This window comes from Myotis myotis, unplaced genomic scaffold (assembly GCF_014108235.1).
Source record: "Myotis myotis isolate mMyoMyo1 unplaced genomic scaffold, mMyoMyo1.p scaffold_m19_p_9, whole genome shotgun sequence".
NCBI lineage: Eukaryota > Metazoa > Chordata > Mammalia > Chiroptera > Vespertilionidae > Myotis > Myotis myotis.
In genome coordinates, this window is record NW_023416401.1 from 72,652,484 (window position 1) to 72,671,790 (window position 19,307).

At 35.1% G+C, this 19,307-nt stretch overlaps 1 protein-coding gene across 2 annotated transcripts in view; it reads left to right on the forward strand.

Annotated features, from left to right (window-relative positions):
- MACROD2 (mono-ADP ribosylhydrolase 2) overlaps nt 1-19,307 on the forward strand; it is a 1,927,670-nt gene that overhangs the window by 62,021 nt on the left and 1,846,342 nt on the right. For both annotated transcript variants that reach the window (XM_036322176.1, XM_036322177.1), the window contains exon 3: nt 9,676-9,783. In XM_036322176.1, the coding sequence (XP_036178069.1) occupies nt 9,676-9,783 (108 nt within the window). The remainder of the gene's footprint in view (nt 1-9,675; nt 9,784-19,307) is intronic.

A 19,307-nucleotide genomic window follows, 5' to 3' on the forward strand; every position in this document is an offset into this window, starting at 1 on the left:
GAAATTCTCTTTTAGGAGTTGAAAATAAAGAAATAATTAGAATATTAATATATAAATAAAGGTATTCAGATTATGTTATTTTTAACCAAAATGGGAATGATGTAAGTCCTCTCACAAAGAAATTGATTAGATAAATTGGTATATCTATTTGTTCAATGGCAAGTTAAGGAAAGATTGGGCTGTTGTAACAGAGACCTATCAATGATTTCATGGTTGAATGAAGATTGAACTTTATTTCTTACTTTACAGTGGAATTTTCTGGTCAGCTGGACATTCTACTCCATGAGGTCAATTCTTTTTATCTTATTTCTTCACCATCTCTTGGGGCATTATGGTCTAAGTCTGCTTGTAGGCACATCCATATTTTGGCTTTATTGAAACTGTAATTGCTAAGGTCACCAGTGATGACATAATTGTTATATCTAATGAGATGTTTTTAGTCCTCTATTACTTGTCTGTGACATTTGACAGTGTTGGTAACATGTTTATTAAACTTCCTCCTTCATAGGCCTCCGTTGCTTTCTCTCTTGTCTCTTTATTCTTCATGTCTCTTTCATGTTCTTTCTCTTTGTTTTACCTATAAAGGTTGGTGTTCTCCAGTGTTCTGTTTTCGCTCATTTTCATTTCATGTCTACCCATGATGATTTCAGCTAGGGCCATTACGTATGATGATGTCTCCCAAATCTGCATTTCTAGCCTGAAAACCTTTATTTTGAGCACCAAGACTTGTACATACAGCACCTTTACTTAAATATTTTGCAGGAAGTTTAAATCTAAGATATCCAAGATGGACTTACCTTCCCTACTAAATTGGCTCTTCCATGCATTGCCTCTCATAGCCACCAAGTGAGAAACCAGGAAGTCAACCTCAGCAATTTCCTTTCTTTCCTCCTCCAGTGAGACCCCTAACACTTTATTAAATATTCCTCTTGAATATTTTTGCTGGTGCATGCCCTTTCCTGTATTTCCATGGTCTTAGTTCAAACCAAAACTATTTTAAGAGTTTCTTTGGGGATCTATGTTTCTGTTTAGGCTTCCTTTCCAATTCTGCTTATTGATTAAATAGGTCACTGCTTTTTTGTGTTTTGTTTTTTTTTTTCCTACTGGTATTTAGCAGCTGTGTGTTTAAATTATGTAACATCTGGCATAGTTCAAATGCAGTTCAGTTGTTAATAAGAAAATTATACAAATGATAATACATTAAATGAAAAGAGCTTTTGAATACAGACAAACCAGGATTAGTAATTATATTAATTAATTATTACCATAATATTCAAAGAATCCTGAGAGATAATGAAAAACTTATTACTTTTGTGAAAATTCTGTTATATTGTCAATAATTATTATAGCCTTAAAAGTCATGGTTTCAAAACAATGTGGGTGTTGGTCACTTCATCTTAATTAAGATTCAGTTAACAGTTTGTTTCTCCTTAAGTATCTTCATGTTACCAGAGTGTTAATGTATGTTTGGTTGAATTTTCTTTTGTTGTTACTATAGCATTGTATTGTATTTCTGCCTCATAGAATAGATCAGTATTTCTGAAGTGGCTTATCTATGCTTAAAAAGAAGTGAAATAGTAACAATAGTAACTTAAATGCCAGAACTCAGAATAAATGTAAATAATAGAGTCCCAGTGTAAATAGAGGATGGATTGGGACTCATGATTTTGCATAAAAAAGAGAAAATGCACATATAAGATACATGATTAATATCTGCAGATTTGATTTTATTATATAGTCTTCTAATCCCTGGTGTGTGTTATGTTAGGAAACTTTGTCAACTAGTAGCAGAAAACTGCTGAGGCCTTTGCAATATTTTCAAAGCATGATAACCATTCTGATAAACCAATTACATTTTTTTCTAAGGCAAACCAAATGATGATTCTTTTATGGGTGTGAAATTGCATTATGCAACTAAAGGACAGATAGGACCTAAACAATGGATACCTCATTTAGAATTGGACTCTTTGAAATAAAATAGGTAAATGAGAGCCTGCATAGTTTGTTGTTAAGAGCATGGGCTGCCTGGGTTCAAATCCCAGGCCTATACTTAACTGCTGTGTATACTTGGTCAGACCACTTGATTTCTGTATGCCTCAGCTTCCTTATCTACATAGAGGGAATACTAGTAATATGTACCACATAGATTTGTTATGAGGATTATAGAAGCTAATATTTGTAAGCATTAGAACAGCACCTAGTACATAGTTTGTGCTATACAAGTATTAGTTAAATATATAAGCCCAAACTAAAAAATGTCTATTAGAGGGAATGCTTTTATAAAGATGAGATTATGACTCATACAAATATAAAATGAACACATAACAATTTTATTTAACTCTGATTCAAAGGAGAATTTAAAGAACCACACATTTACAGGCAGTAAGAAACTCTGAAATGAAATTTATAAATAAATGTAAATTGCCCACAGGACAATATCAGTTCCATTAAGGGGAATATAATTTATTTGCATTTACGTGGACAAGAATTGTTTTCATTATTATTTGTTTTCTACGATTTATGGAAATGTAAAATAGCTCATAGACAATGAAAGGTAGAGATTATGTTGATGGGTAAGATAGACAGGAATGCCCACTAATCTTTTTCCCTCCATATCTTTCACAATTTTTCTGATGTGCCAAACTATTACAAATAATTATAAAATCAATGCAAAATTAATAATTTGTTATGCTCAGAGTATGAAGTAGAACGGAACAATTATTTTTTAAATACCACTTTTGAATGTCACATATTAAAAAAACACATAACACTTTAGTTGGATTTCTCTAAGCCCTTCCATTGTGAGACCTGTATAGCCCAGTTTTAGTAAGAATTCTGTTAAGTAAATTTAGGGAGAATTTTTTATGCTGGCTATCTGATCATCTTCTATATCTGATCTTAGAAGTCTTCCTCATCACTCCTGACTGATTGGGGATTCATTGTTTAGTTGAACTCCTGAGGCAGCACTCTGGATGACAGTGGAAGCATAGTAGAGAAAGATTTTTAAATAAGATTCTAAGTATAGGATAAAAATCATATGACCTATATCAATAAATGAAGAAAAGGCATTTGACAAAATTCAGCATCCATTTTTGATAAAAACTTTTAGCAAAGTGGGAATAGAGGGGTTGTACCTCAACATAATAAGGGTCATATATGACAAGCCTCCAGCCACCATCATAAACTTAACCAAGGAGGTAAAAGACTTGTACTCAGAAAACTACAGGACATTAAAAAAAGAAATAGAGGAAGATACAAACAAATGGAAGAATATACCATGTTCATAGATGGGAGGAATTAACATCATTAAATGTCCAAACTACCCAAAGCAATCACTGGATTCAATGCAATCCATATTAAAATAACATTGGCATATTCCACAGATCTAGAACAAATATTCTAAAAATTTATATTGAACCAAAAAAAGACCACTAATAGCTGCAGCAATTTTGAGAAAGAATAACAAAGTTGGAGGGATTACAATACCAGATTTGTAACGAATGGTATTGGTGTAAGAACAGGCACATAGATCAATGGAACAGAACAGAGAACCAAGAAATTGACCCAAGCTATACAATCAATTAATATTTGACAAAGGAAACAAGAGCATGCAATGGAGTAATGACAGTCTCTTCAATAAATGGTGTTGGGAAAATTGGACAGGTACATGTAAAAAAAATGAAACTAGACCACCAGCTTACACCATACACAAGAAATAAACTCAAAATGGATAAAAGACTTAAATGTAAGTTATGACACCATCAAAATCCCAAAAAAACCCATAGGCAGCAAAATCTCAGACATCTCTCATAGCAATATGTTTTCCTAGGGCAAGGAAAACAAAGGAAAAAATAAACAAATGGGACTACATCAAACTATAGAAAGCTTCTACACAGCAAAAGAAATCAACAAAATGAAAAGGGATCCCACTGTATGGGAGAACATATTTCCTAATGATAACATCTCATAAGGAGCTACTTTCCAAAATATATAAAGAATTCATACAAATTAACAAAAGAAGACAAACAATCCAATTTAAAAAGTGAGTAAAGGACCTAAGTAGACACTTCTCCAAAGAGGACATACAGATCGCCAAGAGACACATGAAAAAATGCTCAAAGTAACTTATCATCAGAGAGATGGAAATCAAAATAACAATGAGGAATCACTTTACACCTGTCAGAATGGCTACCATCAACAAATCAACAAATGACAAGTGCTGGCAAGGATGTGGAGAAAAGAGAAGCATAGTACACTATTGGTGGGATGCAGACTGGTGCAACCACTATGGAAAACAGTATGGAGTTTCCTCAAAAATTAAAAATGGAACTGCCATTTTACCCAGAGATTCCACTTCTAGGAATTGATTCTAAGAATCCCAAACACCAGTCAGAAAGAATATATGCACCCTTATGCTCATAGCAGCACTATTTACAATAGCTAATATTTGGAAGCAGCCCAAGTATCCATTAGTAGATGAGTGGACAAAAAAGCTGTGACACATTTACATCATGAAATACTATGCAGAAGGATCTCTTACCCTTTGAGACAGCATGGAAGGACCTGGAGAGTACTATGCTAAGCAAAATAAGCCAGTCAGAGAAAGATAAGTATCACATGATCTCATTCAGATGTGGAATCTAATGAATAAAATAAACTGTAGAACAAAATTGATCCAAAGACATAGAAGCATGGATCAGACTGTGAAATATCAGAGGGAAGGGAGGGGTGGGTGGATGGATGGGAAGAGATCAACCAAAGAACTTGTATGTATATATGCGTAACCCACTGACACAGACAATAGGGTGGTGGAGGCCTGGAATGGGAGGCAGGGGTGGACTATAAGCGGTCAATGGGAGGAAAAAGGGGACATATGTAAAACTTGGAACAATAAAAATTTAAAGAAATTCAAACATAAAAAGAATTGTATAATTAAGGCTTTAACTGGAAAGTCATACTTCAGAATGGTGTACAGAATCAGATATTATCAGAGAGTTTTGAGGAACTAAGGTTGACTTTATAGAGCTAATGCTTACACAGCCCTTTTGGAAATAACAGCCATGTACTTGGTTTACAGGGTTCCCAGCCCTGTGGCTAAGTAAGGCAGGTTACTTTCTGGCAAGCCTAGGAATTTTAGGATATTTTTGGAAATGTGAGGATAGAGGAATTCAACAAATTATAGGTATTGCAGACTCTATCTAGTTCTTGGCTTGGCTTCCTAGTCTTGAGAAGTTTGGTTTCCTAGTCTTGAGAAGTTTTAAAAAGTCTGACCTGAGAATCTTTATTAAAAGTTCCAGGAAAGCAAACTCAAAGGAGCTAAGTGGTCAATTACCATTCTTGTTGCACTTATGTAAATAATCAGGCCAGACTTAATGAGACAACTTATTTTGTAAACAAGAATAAAAATGGGGAGGTGACTTTAGAGACACTTTTTATGTTTCAGTGGAAAACTAATGTGTACCTCTGTGGCTTATCAAATTCAAGCCCTATTTATTGTCTTGAACATTTTGTCAAGTCTAGTTTCCTCCAATATTTGGCTGCAACTGTTGAAATGTTTTTAATTTTTCTTCCCTCCTTTTGCTTTGGCATCACCGAGAACTAAAACTGCCCCTTTCCTGAATCCCTGCAAGTAGAAGCTGGAGGACCTGATATATAAATCTCAAAGAAGTCATCACAACACATCATGTGTGGTCGATCTTCATGCCTGCTGTTGTGTGGGCCCTTCAGAAAATTCACTGGAACACCTGATGCCATCACCAAGAACATTCAAACTGCAAAATATGGTTCTAGCCCAACATGAAGAAATCTTCTCAACTGTCTGCCCTCTGGACTCAAATTGGGTTTATAGAGGCAGCTCCATCCATTAATCTTTATTTTTCTTTTTATTTTCATAGACATCTTCACTAAATGCCTGACTGCTCACATCACCTTAGCCAATATCATCTACTGCCAAGTCTCAATTGTTGGTTTATTTGGTCCTTAATGAACAAAAGACAACCTAATGAAAAATGGACTTACATTGATCAAAGGAAAGGAGAATGTCTCTTTTTTCCTTGAATGAGAGGAGAGACTGACAACTCTCTTAACTAAACTTTAGTGTGATTTCACTAAGCTCTTTTCTCAACTTGGCCCCATCCTTGCCAAGATTTGCATAGCACAGTTTTAGCAAGAATCCTGCCTAATCAGTTTAGAGAGAATTCCCTACCCTTTATATCTAATCACCCTCAATATCTAATCAAAATTCCACACCTCTGCCCCTATTCCCCAGGTTATATCTGATAACCCTGGCCTGCCTGTAGTAAGAGTCCTAAGTCTGTTTAACCACAATTTCCCTCCATCCCCAGTGTTTCCTTTTAGTAATTTTCCTTCCATTGATTCCCACTTTGTTCCTTGGCTATAAAAACCCATTTGTTCTGTGTTTGCTATTGAGCCCTGTTCTATACTGAGGTCTTTTTTCTCCTATTGCAGCCATGTCTGAATAAAAGTTGTTTTTACTATTTTACTCTCTATCTCTCTCTGTTTTTTTAAAAAATATAATCAATAGTATACAATCTGGAAGAACAATTACTATCATAAGTGCGCACCGACAGATATTTCAACTTGCAGTTAGATAAATCCAGTAATATACAAAATGTGAATTGGTGCTTTGTGCACATATAGAATGCCCATGAGGGAGTGATACTTGACAGTGTTCTGTCTTATGTATTAATGAAAACCCAGGATATAGATTGAATCAGTGCTGATGGAACACAGTTGTGTGAAAAAGAAGTGCATTGCTGTTCAAATAAAATAAGTAGCCTCTAGTGGTAATTTACATTGTTGTAGTTACAGAAAATAGTTGGTGGTCAAAACTATGCCATTTGGTTTTGGTTTATTGTTGATCAGGAAATGCTGATAATTATTAATATTATTAATTGTAGTTTTTGAGTACATTTCTGCCTTTTTGATAGACCATGTGAGGAATTGGGCAGCAAGTATAAGTCTGGCTAGGAGGAAAAAAGATGCTCATGAGAGAGAAAAATATTTATGTTGCTGATAATTCTAATAAGATCAGTTTGAATAACTTACTTGACTGACCTGCCAGAGCAGTGTATTTATTCAATATATTCAACTGCTTGAACCTTTATTTAGGCTCAAAATATTTCATTTTTTAAAGCTTGAAGATGAGAAATTAGGATTTAAGAAAACTGGACTGTGGTACAAATGGTTTAAACTTTGATACTTTCCAATACCATTATTTAAATTTTGCCGAAATACATGGTTTATTGTCACATTAAAAGTCACATTACTCTACATTCAATATTACATACATATGCTTCATGAAAAAAGTGAAGAAATACTTTTCAGAACTAAATGCAACTAGGAAGCCTGGCCAGGCAGCTCAGTTGGTTAGAATGTCATCCTGATAGGCCAAGGTCTCGGGTTCGATCCCCAGTCAGCGTGATACCATTGTAATGAGCTAGTTATTAATAATTGGAAAGGAACAAAAGGGAGGCCAGACTTTATAAACATGGCCATCTGGGCAGCTTCACCAGGAAACTACAATTTCACACTCTCTAGGGTAGCACCAATCCATTCCCTGGAGATCACTGGGCAAGGGGAAAGTTGGACACTTGCTCAGTAAAGTTGGGGTGATGTAGGGAAGGTGCCTCTTAGTCTAACCGGGGACAGAAATCATTGGCCAGAGGGGGTGGGGCCATTGCAAGCCTCCCAAAATTTGGGAATATATAATTCCGCAGACAAAGGAGCTCTCTCTCTTGGCTGTTGGCTCTCTGTTCATCTGGTTTTGCTCCTGCCCATGTTCCCTCAAAAGCCATCTGGTCCTGTGGCTCCCACATGCAATGGAATGATGGACTATAGCTAGGAACACAAACTAAGCTAGCCTGATGCTGGATTAGGCTGTGAAGACATGGAATGGAAACTCTGGACAACGGCTTTAATCCTAACTCTGCTGAAAGCAAAATGAGACTTTTTCTTTGGTGGGACAGAGTGAAATAGGACCTTGGAAACTAAGGGGTTTGATTGCAAAGAAATAAAGCTTTTTACAATACTTTCTTCTCCTGTATGAATCTCAGAAAATTCTTTTTCTCATGACATCCAAGAAGCCCACTTCCAGCAACAGCAGATGGAGACACAGAGAGCTCCCCACCAATGACACATACAAAATTCCCCCATGAATACATAAAAAAGTGGAATAACAAGTCAATGTTTCTATTTCTCTCTGTCTCTCTCTCTTCCTCCCTCCCCTTCCTTTCTCTCTCTCTCTTAAAAAGATGCAACTGGAGGATGGATTAGGAATCCTTAACTCTTTCACCCAAGTTTAAACAATTAACCTTTCACTTTCATTTGTGATATGCTTTTCAATTTAATGCCTGATGGAATTCTGAACCTGTCTTCACTGAAAGGTCTATAAATGTCTAGATTCAAATAGTCCAAATATCCAGAAATTTATGTCAAAGCCACCAAGTATTTGTTGTCATTCAACAATCTTTAATTGGAAACAGGTCTTTCTAATTTGGTAAAAGTAGTAAGAATTGAAATTGATTGGATGTGGAATTCAAAGTCTTCTGGCTCAAAGTCTTTGTCTTTGGGCCAGTCACTGGTAGCTTGGTAAGAGCACAAAAAGTCCAATCTCTTTCACTGATAGGGAATAGTAACAACAACAACAGTAATAAATATATTGATACTTGATTGAAAACAATTTTTTCTTTGGTTACTGGGTCCCAAAGACAATTCAAGTGACATAACCTGTCACCTCTAATCATTCAGATACCTCAAATTGTATGCTCATCTGAGAGAATCATAGTGAATTAATAGCATTATCATCCCCATTGAAAGATTTGCACAAATCATGAATATTTTAAAAAATTGGAGTCCATAAATCAGTTTTTTGAGAGATATCTTAAAAAGCATAACATTTTATTGTATTTTAATTTCATATAGCTTTGTTTAATGTCTTAACATTACTATTTGTTTAAAAGAAAATGCAGGCTATATTATTTCTCTGAAACATTTTAAAATGTCGGGTTTTAGAATGTAATCTTTTACTTTTAATTATACTACCTTGCTGGCTGTTGTGTGTAGGACGGAGCTATTTCTCTTTTAAATCTAGTAGTGCCTTCTAGAGTCAAAGGTTAATATAATTTAAGAAATGAGTAGTTTTACACATTCAAATATTCTTAATCCACTTCATTCTGAGGGATAGCTTGTTAGTTAGAAGTAGCAAAGAACTGAATCTATATGTTTTTGTTCTGAGTAAATATTATTTTCAATAATGTCTTTTAGGTAACTGAACAAAGTAGAAATAAGCTCATTCACTGTGAAAATTTGTTTTGTCTTGGTATTTGTGTATATTTTTCTTATCGCCTTGTGAAACTGGTGCTACATAATTTTATTTCAAAATTGACATTTTAATAACAATAATAAACATTTATTTTTTGGTTGACCAATGTAACATGACTACATGTATTGAGTGCTTTTTATATACATGATACTGCATTTGTATTTAGGAATACACAATATGTGGAAAATAAGGCACACCCCTGATAACTTACACATTTATTTCCACTTGTCTAATATATTAGAGTGTGACTCATATTGGCTTTTGTATCAAAATTATATTTACTAAATTGATTAAGAATATTACTATTAATATATATTTCTTTTTTATTATAGAAGAAAATACTCAGGAAACATCACAGGTGAAGAAAAATTTGAGTGAAAAAGTTTCTCTCTATAGAGGTGACATCACATTGCTAGAGGTAGACGCTATAGTCAATGCGGGTGAGTAGTTGACTTTTTTAAATGTATCTGTTATACAAGTATTTCTTATTTAAAATATTTTTATAAACAGGAATATTAGTATCATAGAAAAAGATATCATTCCTGGTATAGAAATGTCATATGTATTTTTCTGCTTGAGGATTTATTTTTGTGTATGTGCCACAGTTAATGTGCTGACTACATAGTAGAGAAGAGGATACTGGAGCAATGGAAAGGTGACAGATTTTACAGAAAATTCTTTGGAAAGAAATTTAGCAGCTGTATTACTGCTGGTTTTATGCTTGAGGTAACAATTGGCCAATATAAAAACAAGTTTCCTAAGCTTTTTTTTTTAAAAAAAGGATAGGTTATAAAGAGATGATTGAATTATACTATACAAAAATAAAATGTAAAGAAGTTTTTTCTGTGATTTCCAAACCTCACTTATTTGGTTTCAACTTTTCATATTAGCTATGAATTATTTATTTTAACTATTTTAATAATCAATTATCTAAGTCATTTTCATGTTTGAACACTGAAAAATAACAGTGTTATACTAGTATATGGTGGTCTGGATCTCCTATGTATCTTACTATGTGGCTATATATCAAGAAATATGTAATAGCTGTGATTCCTTAAAATTAAATGTTGGCTTTATTTAAAAAGATGATTTCAATAAGAGAGGAGGACTATTGCAAAAAGAGAAGGATTAGTATTGCAATAGGAAGAACCACTTCAACTATGAGAACTATAAACACCTCAAAGGTCAAGCAAAATAAGGCTTTTTATTTATTTATTTTTTTTCAGAGAAGAATGAATAGGCTAAAAAGAATTGGGTGTGGAGCAAGGGGGTGAATGAGTGGCATGATCAGACAGTGGATCAGGGAATGTTTTTCCCTGAGGTCAACTGATTCTTGAGAGGGGTCGTCAAGGAGGGGCTGTTAACCATCCATTTTCAAGAATGGGTCAAAACTCAGAGGCTTGGAAGAAGGAGTAAACCTGACTAAAATTTGATCAAGTCCAGGTTTGACCAACCAGAATGGTTGATGGGGACAAATAGTTCATCTGATCATTAAAGGATGGAAATTTGTAGGGTCTATGCCTTGGTTTTGTCATAGGTTACAAGGGGTTGTCCGTGAGTTTTATCTAAGTTACATGAGGAAGAGTGGGGGGGGAGGTCAATTTCTTGAATGTTCCTGTTTTCCAGGGGTACAGGATTGAGGTAAAGTTCAAGTTTGTCTTAAGGTTCTCTCTGATAATTAAATTCACACAGGATAGTAGGAACATGCCTTGATAGGTAAATAAAAGAGTGTCATGAAGAACTCTAACATTGTTCATCATAAGCATGGTTCTGGCAGCTTAGCAGGAAGTCTGGAAGCCTAGCCAGCTTGTTCTTCCCTCAGAATTGGCTGTCAGTCACTTTGTACTGTATCTGCTTTGCCATGATTAGAGCTCAGGTTTTCGCTTTCTCTTCTTCTGATACCTCTGTACTTCCTTTCTCCTCTGCTGCCTCTCTAAAGAGAGAGGATCTTCTTGGTGATTTATGAGACACTTCTTTTGGATTAGAATTCCATCTTCAGATTACCTTGCAGGCAACATGTCTCCCTTCTATCTAGTCTCTATAGACTGTTCATTTGTTGTCTGGGTACCAAGATGCTTTTCTCTGATCTTGGGGGCCTCTGGAGGAGACAGGCCCTTGCAAGGTCTCATAAACTCTTCTTCAGTACAGAGGTTTAATCAGATATCACTGTAGTTATTAAGTTGTCAGTGATTTATTATGCTAATTAATTCTATAAATGTGGGCTTTAATTTAAAAATATTTATCTGTTTATTTTTATTTTTCAAAAACTTATTGTGGTGACATTGGTTAATAAGATTATATAGGTTTCCCCTATATAATCCCAGCTGGATGGCTCAGTTGGTTGGAGCATCATACTTTACACCAAAAAGGTTGTGGGTGTGATTCCTGGTCAGGGCACACACCTAGGTTGTGCATTTGATCCCCATGGGGCTGTGTATTAGAGGCAACCAATTAATGTTTCTCTCTCTCTCTCTCTCTCTCTCTCTCTCTCTCTCTCTCTCTCTCTCTCCCCTTTCCTCTCTCTTTAAAAATTAATAAACATATCCTTGAGTGAGGATTAAAAAAATATTATATAGGCATCAAGTATACATTTCTATGGTACATCATCTGCATACTGTGTTTACCAACCAAAATCTTTTTCTGTTACCATATATTTGATTCCCTTTACCCTTTAATATTCATCCCCTTCCCTCTTGTAACCACCATGCTGTTGTCTGTGTCTAAGCGTTTTTTGTTTGTTTTTCTTGTTTGTTCATTTGTTGCTTTCAGTTTCATATCCCACATAAGAGTAAAATCAGATGGTTCTTGACTTTTTCTGTCTGACTTATTTCTTTGTTTTCCTTTTTATTGAATTTATTGGGGGTGACACTAGTTAACAAAATTATACAGTTTCAGTTGCACAATTCTACATCATCTGTACACTGTATTGTATGTTTACCACCCCAAATTAAGTCTCTGTCCATAACCATTTTCTGTCTGACTTATTTCGCTTAGTATGATAGTCTCAAGATCTTTAAAAGTGTGTGTGTGTGTGTGTGTGTGTGTGTGTGTGTGTAACCAACTTTCTATATATTCTTGTAATTTTTAGCCATTGATTCTAATTTTTTTCCTGTGGAGCATAACTGATGACATGTATTTTCTTCTTAAATACCTGAAGACCACTTTCATGAGTTGTCTCTTATTATTTCATAATATTGAATTGCCACGTTAGCACACTTAATAATAGCAGTAATTCTTGGGTTTTGTTAAATATATACCTGTTTATCTCCCTCTTGAGGCTACAGACTAGTGTCTTTCATTTTTTATGTTATCTCCTACAGCAATATCCTGCCCTTATGTTCTTAATAAACACTTGATATTATATATTTGTTGAAATGAGCTACAAGCAATTGAATTTGTAGCACCTCTGACCAATAGCACATTCAGCACTGGGGACTTGACACAATGAACCAGATTGGCTCTGATTTTTAAAAAATGTTTTATTTGATTTATAAATAATAACAAATACTTTTTACTGGTATTTTTTATTGAAATAAAATAAAATGACGTGAAACAGGAAAACATCACTAACAGGAAAACATTTAATCGCTATTTCGATTCTTTGTCATTACCTATACAGCATGTGTAATTTTTTGTAGTTGCCATGACATGTGTACAAGGTTTTAATGAATCAATATGAAGCCAGGAAGCAACTTTCACTCTGTCCCAAAAACCATTTGGCACGTTTTAGCTCATCTCTCTGGCTGTGATGATTATAATTTGGCCATGTTCTGTATCTCACAAGGAAACCTCATCAGGGTAGATGGAAAAGAGATGCCAAATGTACAGTGTAATGACTATTTATAGCTTTCTGCTGTGCAGTTTGTCTACCTAGTGTGTAGGGAGAGGAACAGCTGTTGACCTTCCTGGTGAACAAGATAACATGGCAGGAGACCTTCGGGCTGCCTCTAGTGAGAAGGAAAGAGAGGCAGTGCCTGCAGTCAAGGTGCCAAAGCAGCGCAGTCATCACTTTCTATCAGACTCCCAATGTTCTCTTTCCATGTCTGTATTAGTACATTGGAATGCCTGGGCTCAGTTGCCATGAATGAAATGATTCAGTATCTTATTTTTTTCCTAATAAAATGTTTTGAATTTCCTTAGATTTCTTTAAGATTAATCCAGATGAGCCTTTTATATATTATATCCTTCTCTGTAGGAAATAATACATATTTGATATATTTTAATGAAACATTTTGTAGGCAGTAGGGTACACAGGGCAGTAGCACAAGTTCAAATACAGGCTCTTGTACCAACAACCATTTTTGTTTGTTTAAACTTTTATGTTGAAATAATTATAGGAAATTACAAAAATAGTACAAAGAATCCTTTCTATCCTTCACCTTCACCTGTATAAGCCTCCCCCAAAGGTGATATACAATAAAAGGCTAATATGAAAATTGTCCCCTAGATTGGGAGTTTGACCAAGGGGCGGGGCTGTCTGTCCAGCCTCCTGCGTCCCCTCCCCCTGGCTGGCCTGGCCCCATCGGCCTCAATTGGGGCAGGCTGGCTGGACCCCACCCATGCATGAATTCATGCACCAGGCCTCTAGTATAGCTATAATACAATATCGAAACCAGGAAATTGACATTGATACATTACTATTAACTAGACTATAGACATTATTACCTTTTTTACCATTGTTAACTTGCATTCATGTGTGTGTAGGTGTAGTTTTTGTTCCAGGTATAGATTCTCATTCTCTCTCATGCTACCCCTTTGTAGTGTCATCCACCTCTCTACCTTCCTCCTGTTCTTTATCTCTGTAGTTTTGTCATTTTGAGAATGTTATATAAATGGAATCAGATAGCATGTAAACTTATGAGATTGAATTTTTACTAAGCATAAAACCTTTGAGGTTAAGAATGTGACGTGTATCAGTAGTTCATTCCTTTTTATTCTGAGTAGTAGTCCATTGCATCAGTATACCAAAGTTTGTTCAGCCATTCACCAATTGGAGGGCATTTGGGTTCTCTTCAGTGTTTTGCAATAACTAATAGAGCTGCTATAAAGATTCATACAGACAGGTTTATGTATGTAGTTGCATATAGGATGATCTGTTTACTGTGACTAGGTCCTTGTATTATTTTGCATTAATCCTGTTGATCAAAAAATTTTGTTCTTTGAATTATATTTTTGGAGACAATTTCACCTGTACCACAATCACAGAAAAATATTTTGAAAGAGATATAATTTTTATTTACTTGTGAATTATAGGCTGAGTAATGAAAAAGTGTTTAACTTTCCAATTCTAATGGGCTGGCTTTGGCTAAAGATTAATTCAATTTGCCATAAAAAGAATTTTAAAGTGGATAGTGAAGAAGGATGATTTGTTTATTTAATTATTCCTGTACTTACTCCTACATGCCAAGGACAGGTACATTTACATTGTGGTGAATCATAGGTCAAGTAGTAATATTTTAATGAATGTATAAGATATACTACGACAAATCATTTTATAGCATTTCATAGTAAACAATCCATCTTAAGGCTTCTGTAAGTGAAGAAATAATAAAGTAAAAAGTGTAAATGTTGTTTCTCTATAGCCGAGGATGAGAAATTAGGGTTCTTTTATGTAGTTTTTTATTGGAATTATATAAATGTAATACATTTTCCTCTCATAGATAGCAGCACTAGGAATAAATAAACTATCATACTATGAAGGTACTCCTACTATTATTACTAATATTACTATTAACAATTCTTCTTTTGGGTAAACCAAAACCAGTTTTAGGAATGACAGTTTCAAACCTACATTTGGGAAAAAAGCAGCCAGGAAAAAGCCTCATAAGGTCTCTTTCCACATGTGAGATTCCCAGAAAGTCTCTCATTTTGCAGAACATAGATATAAAAATAATCCTGCAATGTAGTTTTTTAAATTTAATTTAAAATTTATTTATTTTTATTGTGGACACTATTACAGATATCTCCCATTTCCCCCCAACTTTACCCACTTCTCTCCAGCCCCTGCCACCCCTCCACTGGCCTTCACCATTCTGTTGGGCTGTGTCTATGGGCTATGTATATATATTCTCTTTTCACCTTCTTTTATTCATTACCCTTTCACTTCACCCCTCTGACCTCTGTCAGACTGTTCTATGTATCCATGCCTCTGGTTCTATTTTGTTCATCAGTTTATTTTGTTTATTAGATTCCACATACTAGTGAGATCATATGGTACTTATCTTTCTCTAACTGGCTTATTTTGCTTAGCTTATAATCTGCATGCTGTGACAATGGGTAAGAGTTCCTCCTCTATAGCCACATAGTATTCTATTGTGTAAATGTACCACAGCTTTATTATCCATTCATCTACTGATGGGAACTTCGGCTGGTTCCAGATCTTGGCTATTGTAAATAATGCTGATATGAACATAAGGATGTATCTATTCTTTCTGATTGGTGTTTTGGGATTCTTAGGATGTATTCCTAGAAGTGGGGTCACTGGGTCAAAGGGTACTTCCATTTTTAATATTTTGAGCAATCTCCATACTGTTTTCTATAATGGCTACACCATTTTGCATTCCCACCAAGAGTGCACAAGGATTCCTTTTTCTCTGCATACTCACTAGCACTTGTTGTTTGTTGATTTACTGAATTATTTGTCTTCCTGGTATTGAGTTGTATAAGTTCTTCATATATTTTGGAAATTAACCCCTTTTAAGATGTATCACTGGCAAATATGTTCTCTCATACAGTGGGTTCCCCTTTCATTTTGTTGATGGTTTATTTTGCTGTGAAAAAGCTTTTTAGTTTGATGTAGTCCCATTTGTTTATTTTTTCCTTTGTTTCCCTTGCCCTATATGGATAAAAATATTACTATGCAAGATGTCTGAGATTGTATTGCCTATGTTTTCTTCTAGGATTTTTATGGTTTTGTGACTTATAGTTAAGTCTTTAATCATTTTGGGTTTATTCTTGTGTATGCTGTAAGTTGGTGGTCTAATTTCATTTTTTTTGCATGTACTTGTTCAATTTTCCCAATATCATTTATTGAAGAAACTGTTTTTACTCCATTGTATACTCTTGACTTCTTTGTCAAATATTAATTATCTATAAAGGCGTGGGTTGATCTCTGGGCTTTCTGTTCTGTCCCGTTGGTCTATATGTCTGTTCTTGTGCCAGTACCAGGCTGTTTTGATTACAATGGCTTTGTAGTATAGTTTGATATCTGGTATTATGATCCCTCTAATTTTGCTCTTCTCTCTCAAGATTGCTGAGCCTATTCAGGGTCTTTTTTGATTCCATATAAATCTGGAATATGCCAGTGGTATTTTAATAGGAATTGCATTGAATCTATAGATTGCTTTAGGTAGTATGGACTTTTTATTTTGTTAATTATTTCAATCCATGAACAGTATCTTCCTCTTGTTTGTATTTTCCTCTATTTCTTTTTTTCAGTGTTCTATAGTTTTCTGAGTACAGGTCTTTTACTTCCTTAGTTAAGTTTATTCCTAGGTACCTTATTTTTTGTTGTTGCAATAGTAAATGGAATTGCTGTCTTAGTTTCTTTTTCTGATAGTTCATTATCAATAATAATAGAAGCATAATATGCTAATTAAACCAGACTAATTAGCAAAAATTAGAAAGGATGAAGCTGGGGCTACGAGGGAAGCCCGGGTCTCGGGTGCCTGCCAATGGCCAGAAGGAAGCTCAGGTCCCGGGTGCCAGAGGGAGTGGTACTGGCAGCCGGGGGAAAGACGGCCTACTCTTGCACAAATTTCGTGCACTGGGTCTCTAGTTGGTATATAAAAATGCCACCCATAATTTCTGGGTATTAATTTTGTATCCTACTACAGTTTTACTTCTTCTTCTTTTTTTTGTTGCAATTTGAATGCCTTTTATTTATCCCTCTTGTCTGATTGCATTGGCTAGGACTTCCAGTACTGTGTTGACTAAGAGTGGTGAAAGCAGACATCCCTGTCTTGTTCCTGACTTTAAGGGAAACACTTTTAGTTTTTCCCCATTAAGTATGATGTTGGCTCTAGGGTTGTTATATATGGCATTTATTATGTGAAGATATGATCCCTATATTTGTACTTTGCTGAGAGTTTTTGTCATAAAAGGGTGCTGGATTTTATCAAATGCTTTTTATGCATCTATTGATATGATCATGTGATTTTATCTTTCATTTTGTTTATGTGCTGTATCACATTCATTGATTTGTTAATATTTTATCAGCCTAGCATCCCCAGAATAAATCCCACTGGGTCATGGTGTATGATCTTTTTAATGTATTGCTGGATCTGATTTGCTAATATTGTGTTGAGAATTTTAGCATTGATGTTCATCAGGGATATTGGCCTATAATTCTTTTTTCTTTGTACTGTCTTTATCTGATTTTGGAATTAGGATAATGCAGGCCTTGTAAAAAGAGCTTGAAATCTTCCCTACTTTTGAATTTTTTGGAATAGTTTGAAGAAGATAGGTGTTAGTTCTTCTTTGAATGTTTGGTAAAATTTGCCTGTGAAGCCATCCAATCCAGGACTTTGGTTTGCTGGGAGTTTTTATTATTATTATTATTTTATTACTGCTTTAATTTTGTTAATTGTTATTGGTCTATTCAGGTTTTCTGATTCTTTCTGATTTAGTTTTGGAAGACTGTATGTTTCTAGGAATTTGTTTATTTCACCTACGTTGTCCAATTTGTTGGCATATAGTAGTTCATAGTATTTTGTTACTATCCTTTGTATTTCTGTGATGTCAGTTGTTACTTCTCTTTTATTTCTGATTTTATTTATTTGGGTCCTCTATCTTTGTTTCTTGATGAGTCTGGCTAGAGTTTCATCAATCTTATTTATCTTTTCAAAGAACCAGCTCTTGTTTTAATTTTTTTTGGGTACAGTATTGTGTTTTTAGCCTCTGTTATTTATTTCACTCTGATTTTTTAATGTCGTTTTTGTTGTTTAATTTTTATTGATTTCAGAGAAAGGAAGAAGGGAGAGGGAGAGAGAGAGATAGAAACATCAGTGATGAGAGAGAACTATTCATCGACTTTCTCTTGCACACCCCCTGCTGGGGATCGGGCTCAAAAACCAGTCATGTGCCCTGCCTGGGAATTGGACTGTGACCTTTTGGTTCATGAGTTGATGCTCAACCACTGAGCAACACTGGCCAGGCTTACTCTAATATTTATTATTTCTTTCCTTCTACTTACTCTGGGCTTTGCTTGTTATTCTTTTTCTAGTTCTTTAAGGTGTAGGGTTAGATTGGTTATTTGAGGTTTTCCTGGTTTCTTGCCTAGCCTTCTAAGCCCCAGGCTATGTTGGTGACTCCTCAGCAGGGCTTAAAATGCAGGGTGGGGTGAGCAGAATTCCAGAGGGCTGGAGGAGTGGAATACTGGAGGGTAGAGGTAGTGGCTTTTTCCTAGGCTGATTCCACTTGGAGAGGGTTGTTCTAAGAAAAATTACTGCCATCGTATCAGAAGTTGGACTGTCTCTCAGTGCCACTTTCCATGTGGACTGGGCCAATAGGAATGAGACTGTAGAGGAGGGAACCAGTCCCCTGGGAGGATAAGCAGCTGTGCTTGTATTAGGATGAGGGGATTGGGGAAGTAGTTTTTAATTCTGCTGGTAGTTAACAATAAATACAAATGCTATCTGCCATGGTTTCATTTTTATAATTGCATGAATTATCAGAAGTCCATTCTAGTAAATCTAATTAAATGTTGACCTTTATAATGATGGTAGATGACATTTCATGAGGCCCAGAGGCTGTCTACCTTATGAGTATCTAATTTGGAATTCTCAATTCTCTTTTGCTTAAACAATTAAAAACTTATACAGTAAAATTGAAGAATTTTTGCTGTATACTTCTACTAATTTTAACTAAAGGAATGCGTATGGAGTGTATATTTTGTTACATATAAAGGTCAACCTAATTTCTAAAAGTTTTTTTCCTTCTTTATTTGTGACTTCTGGGGAGCTGT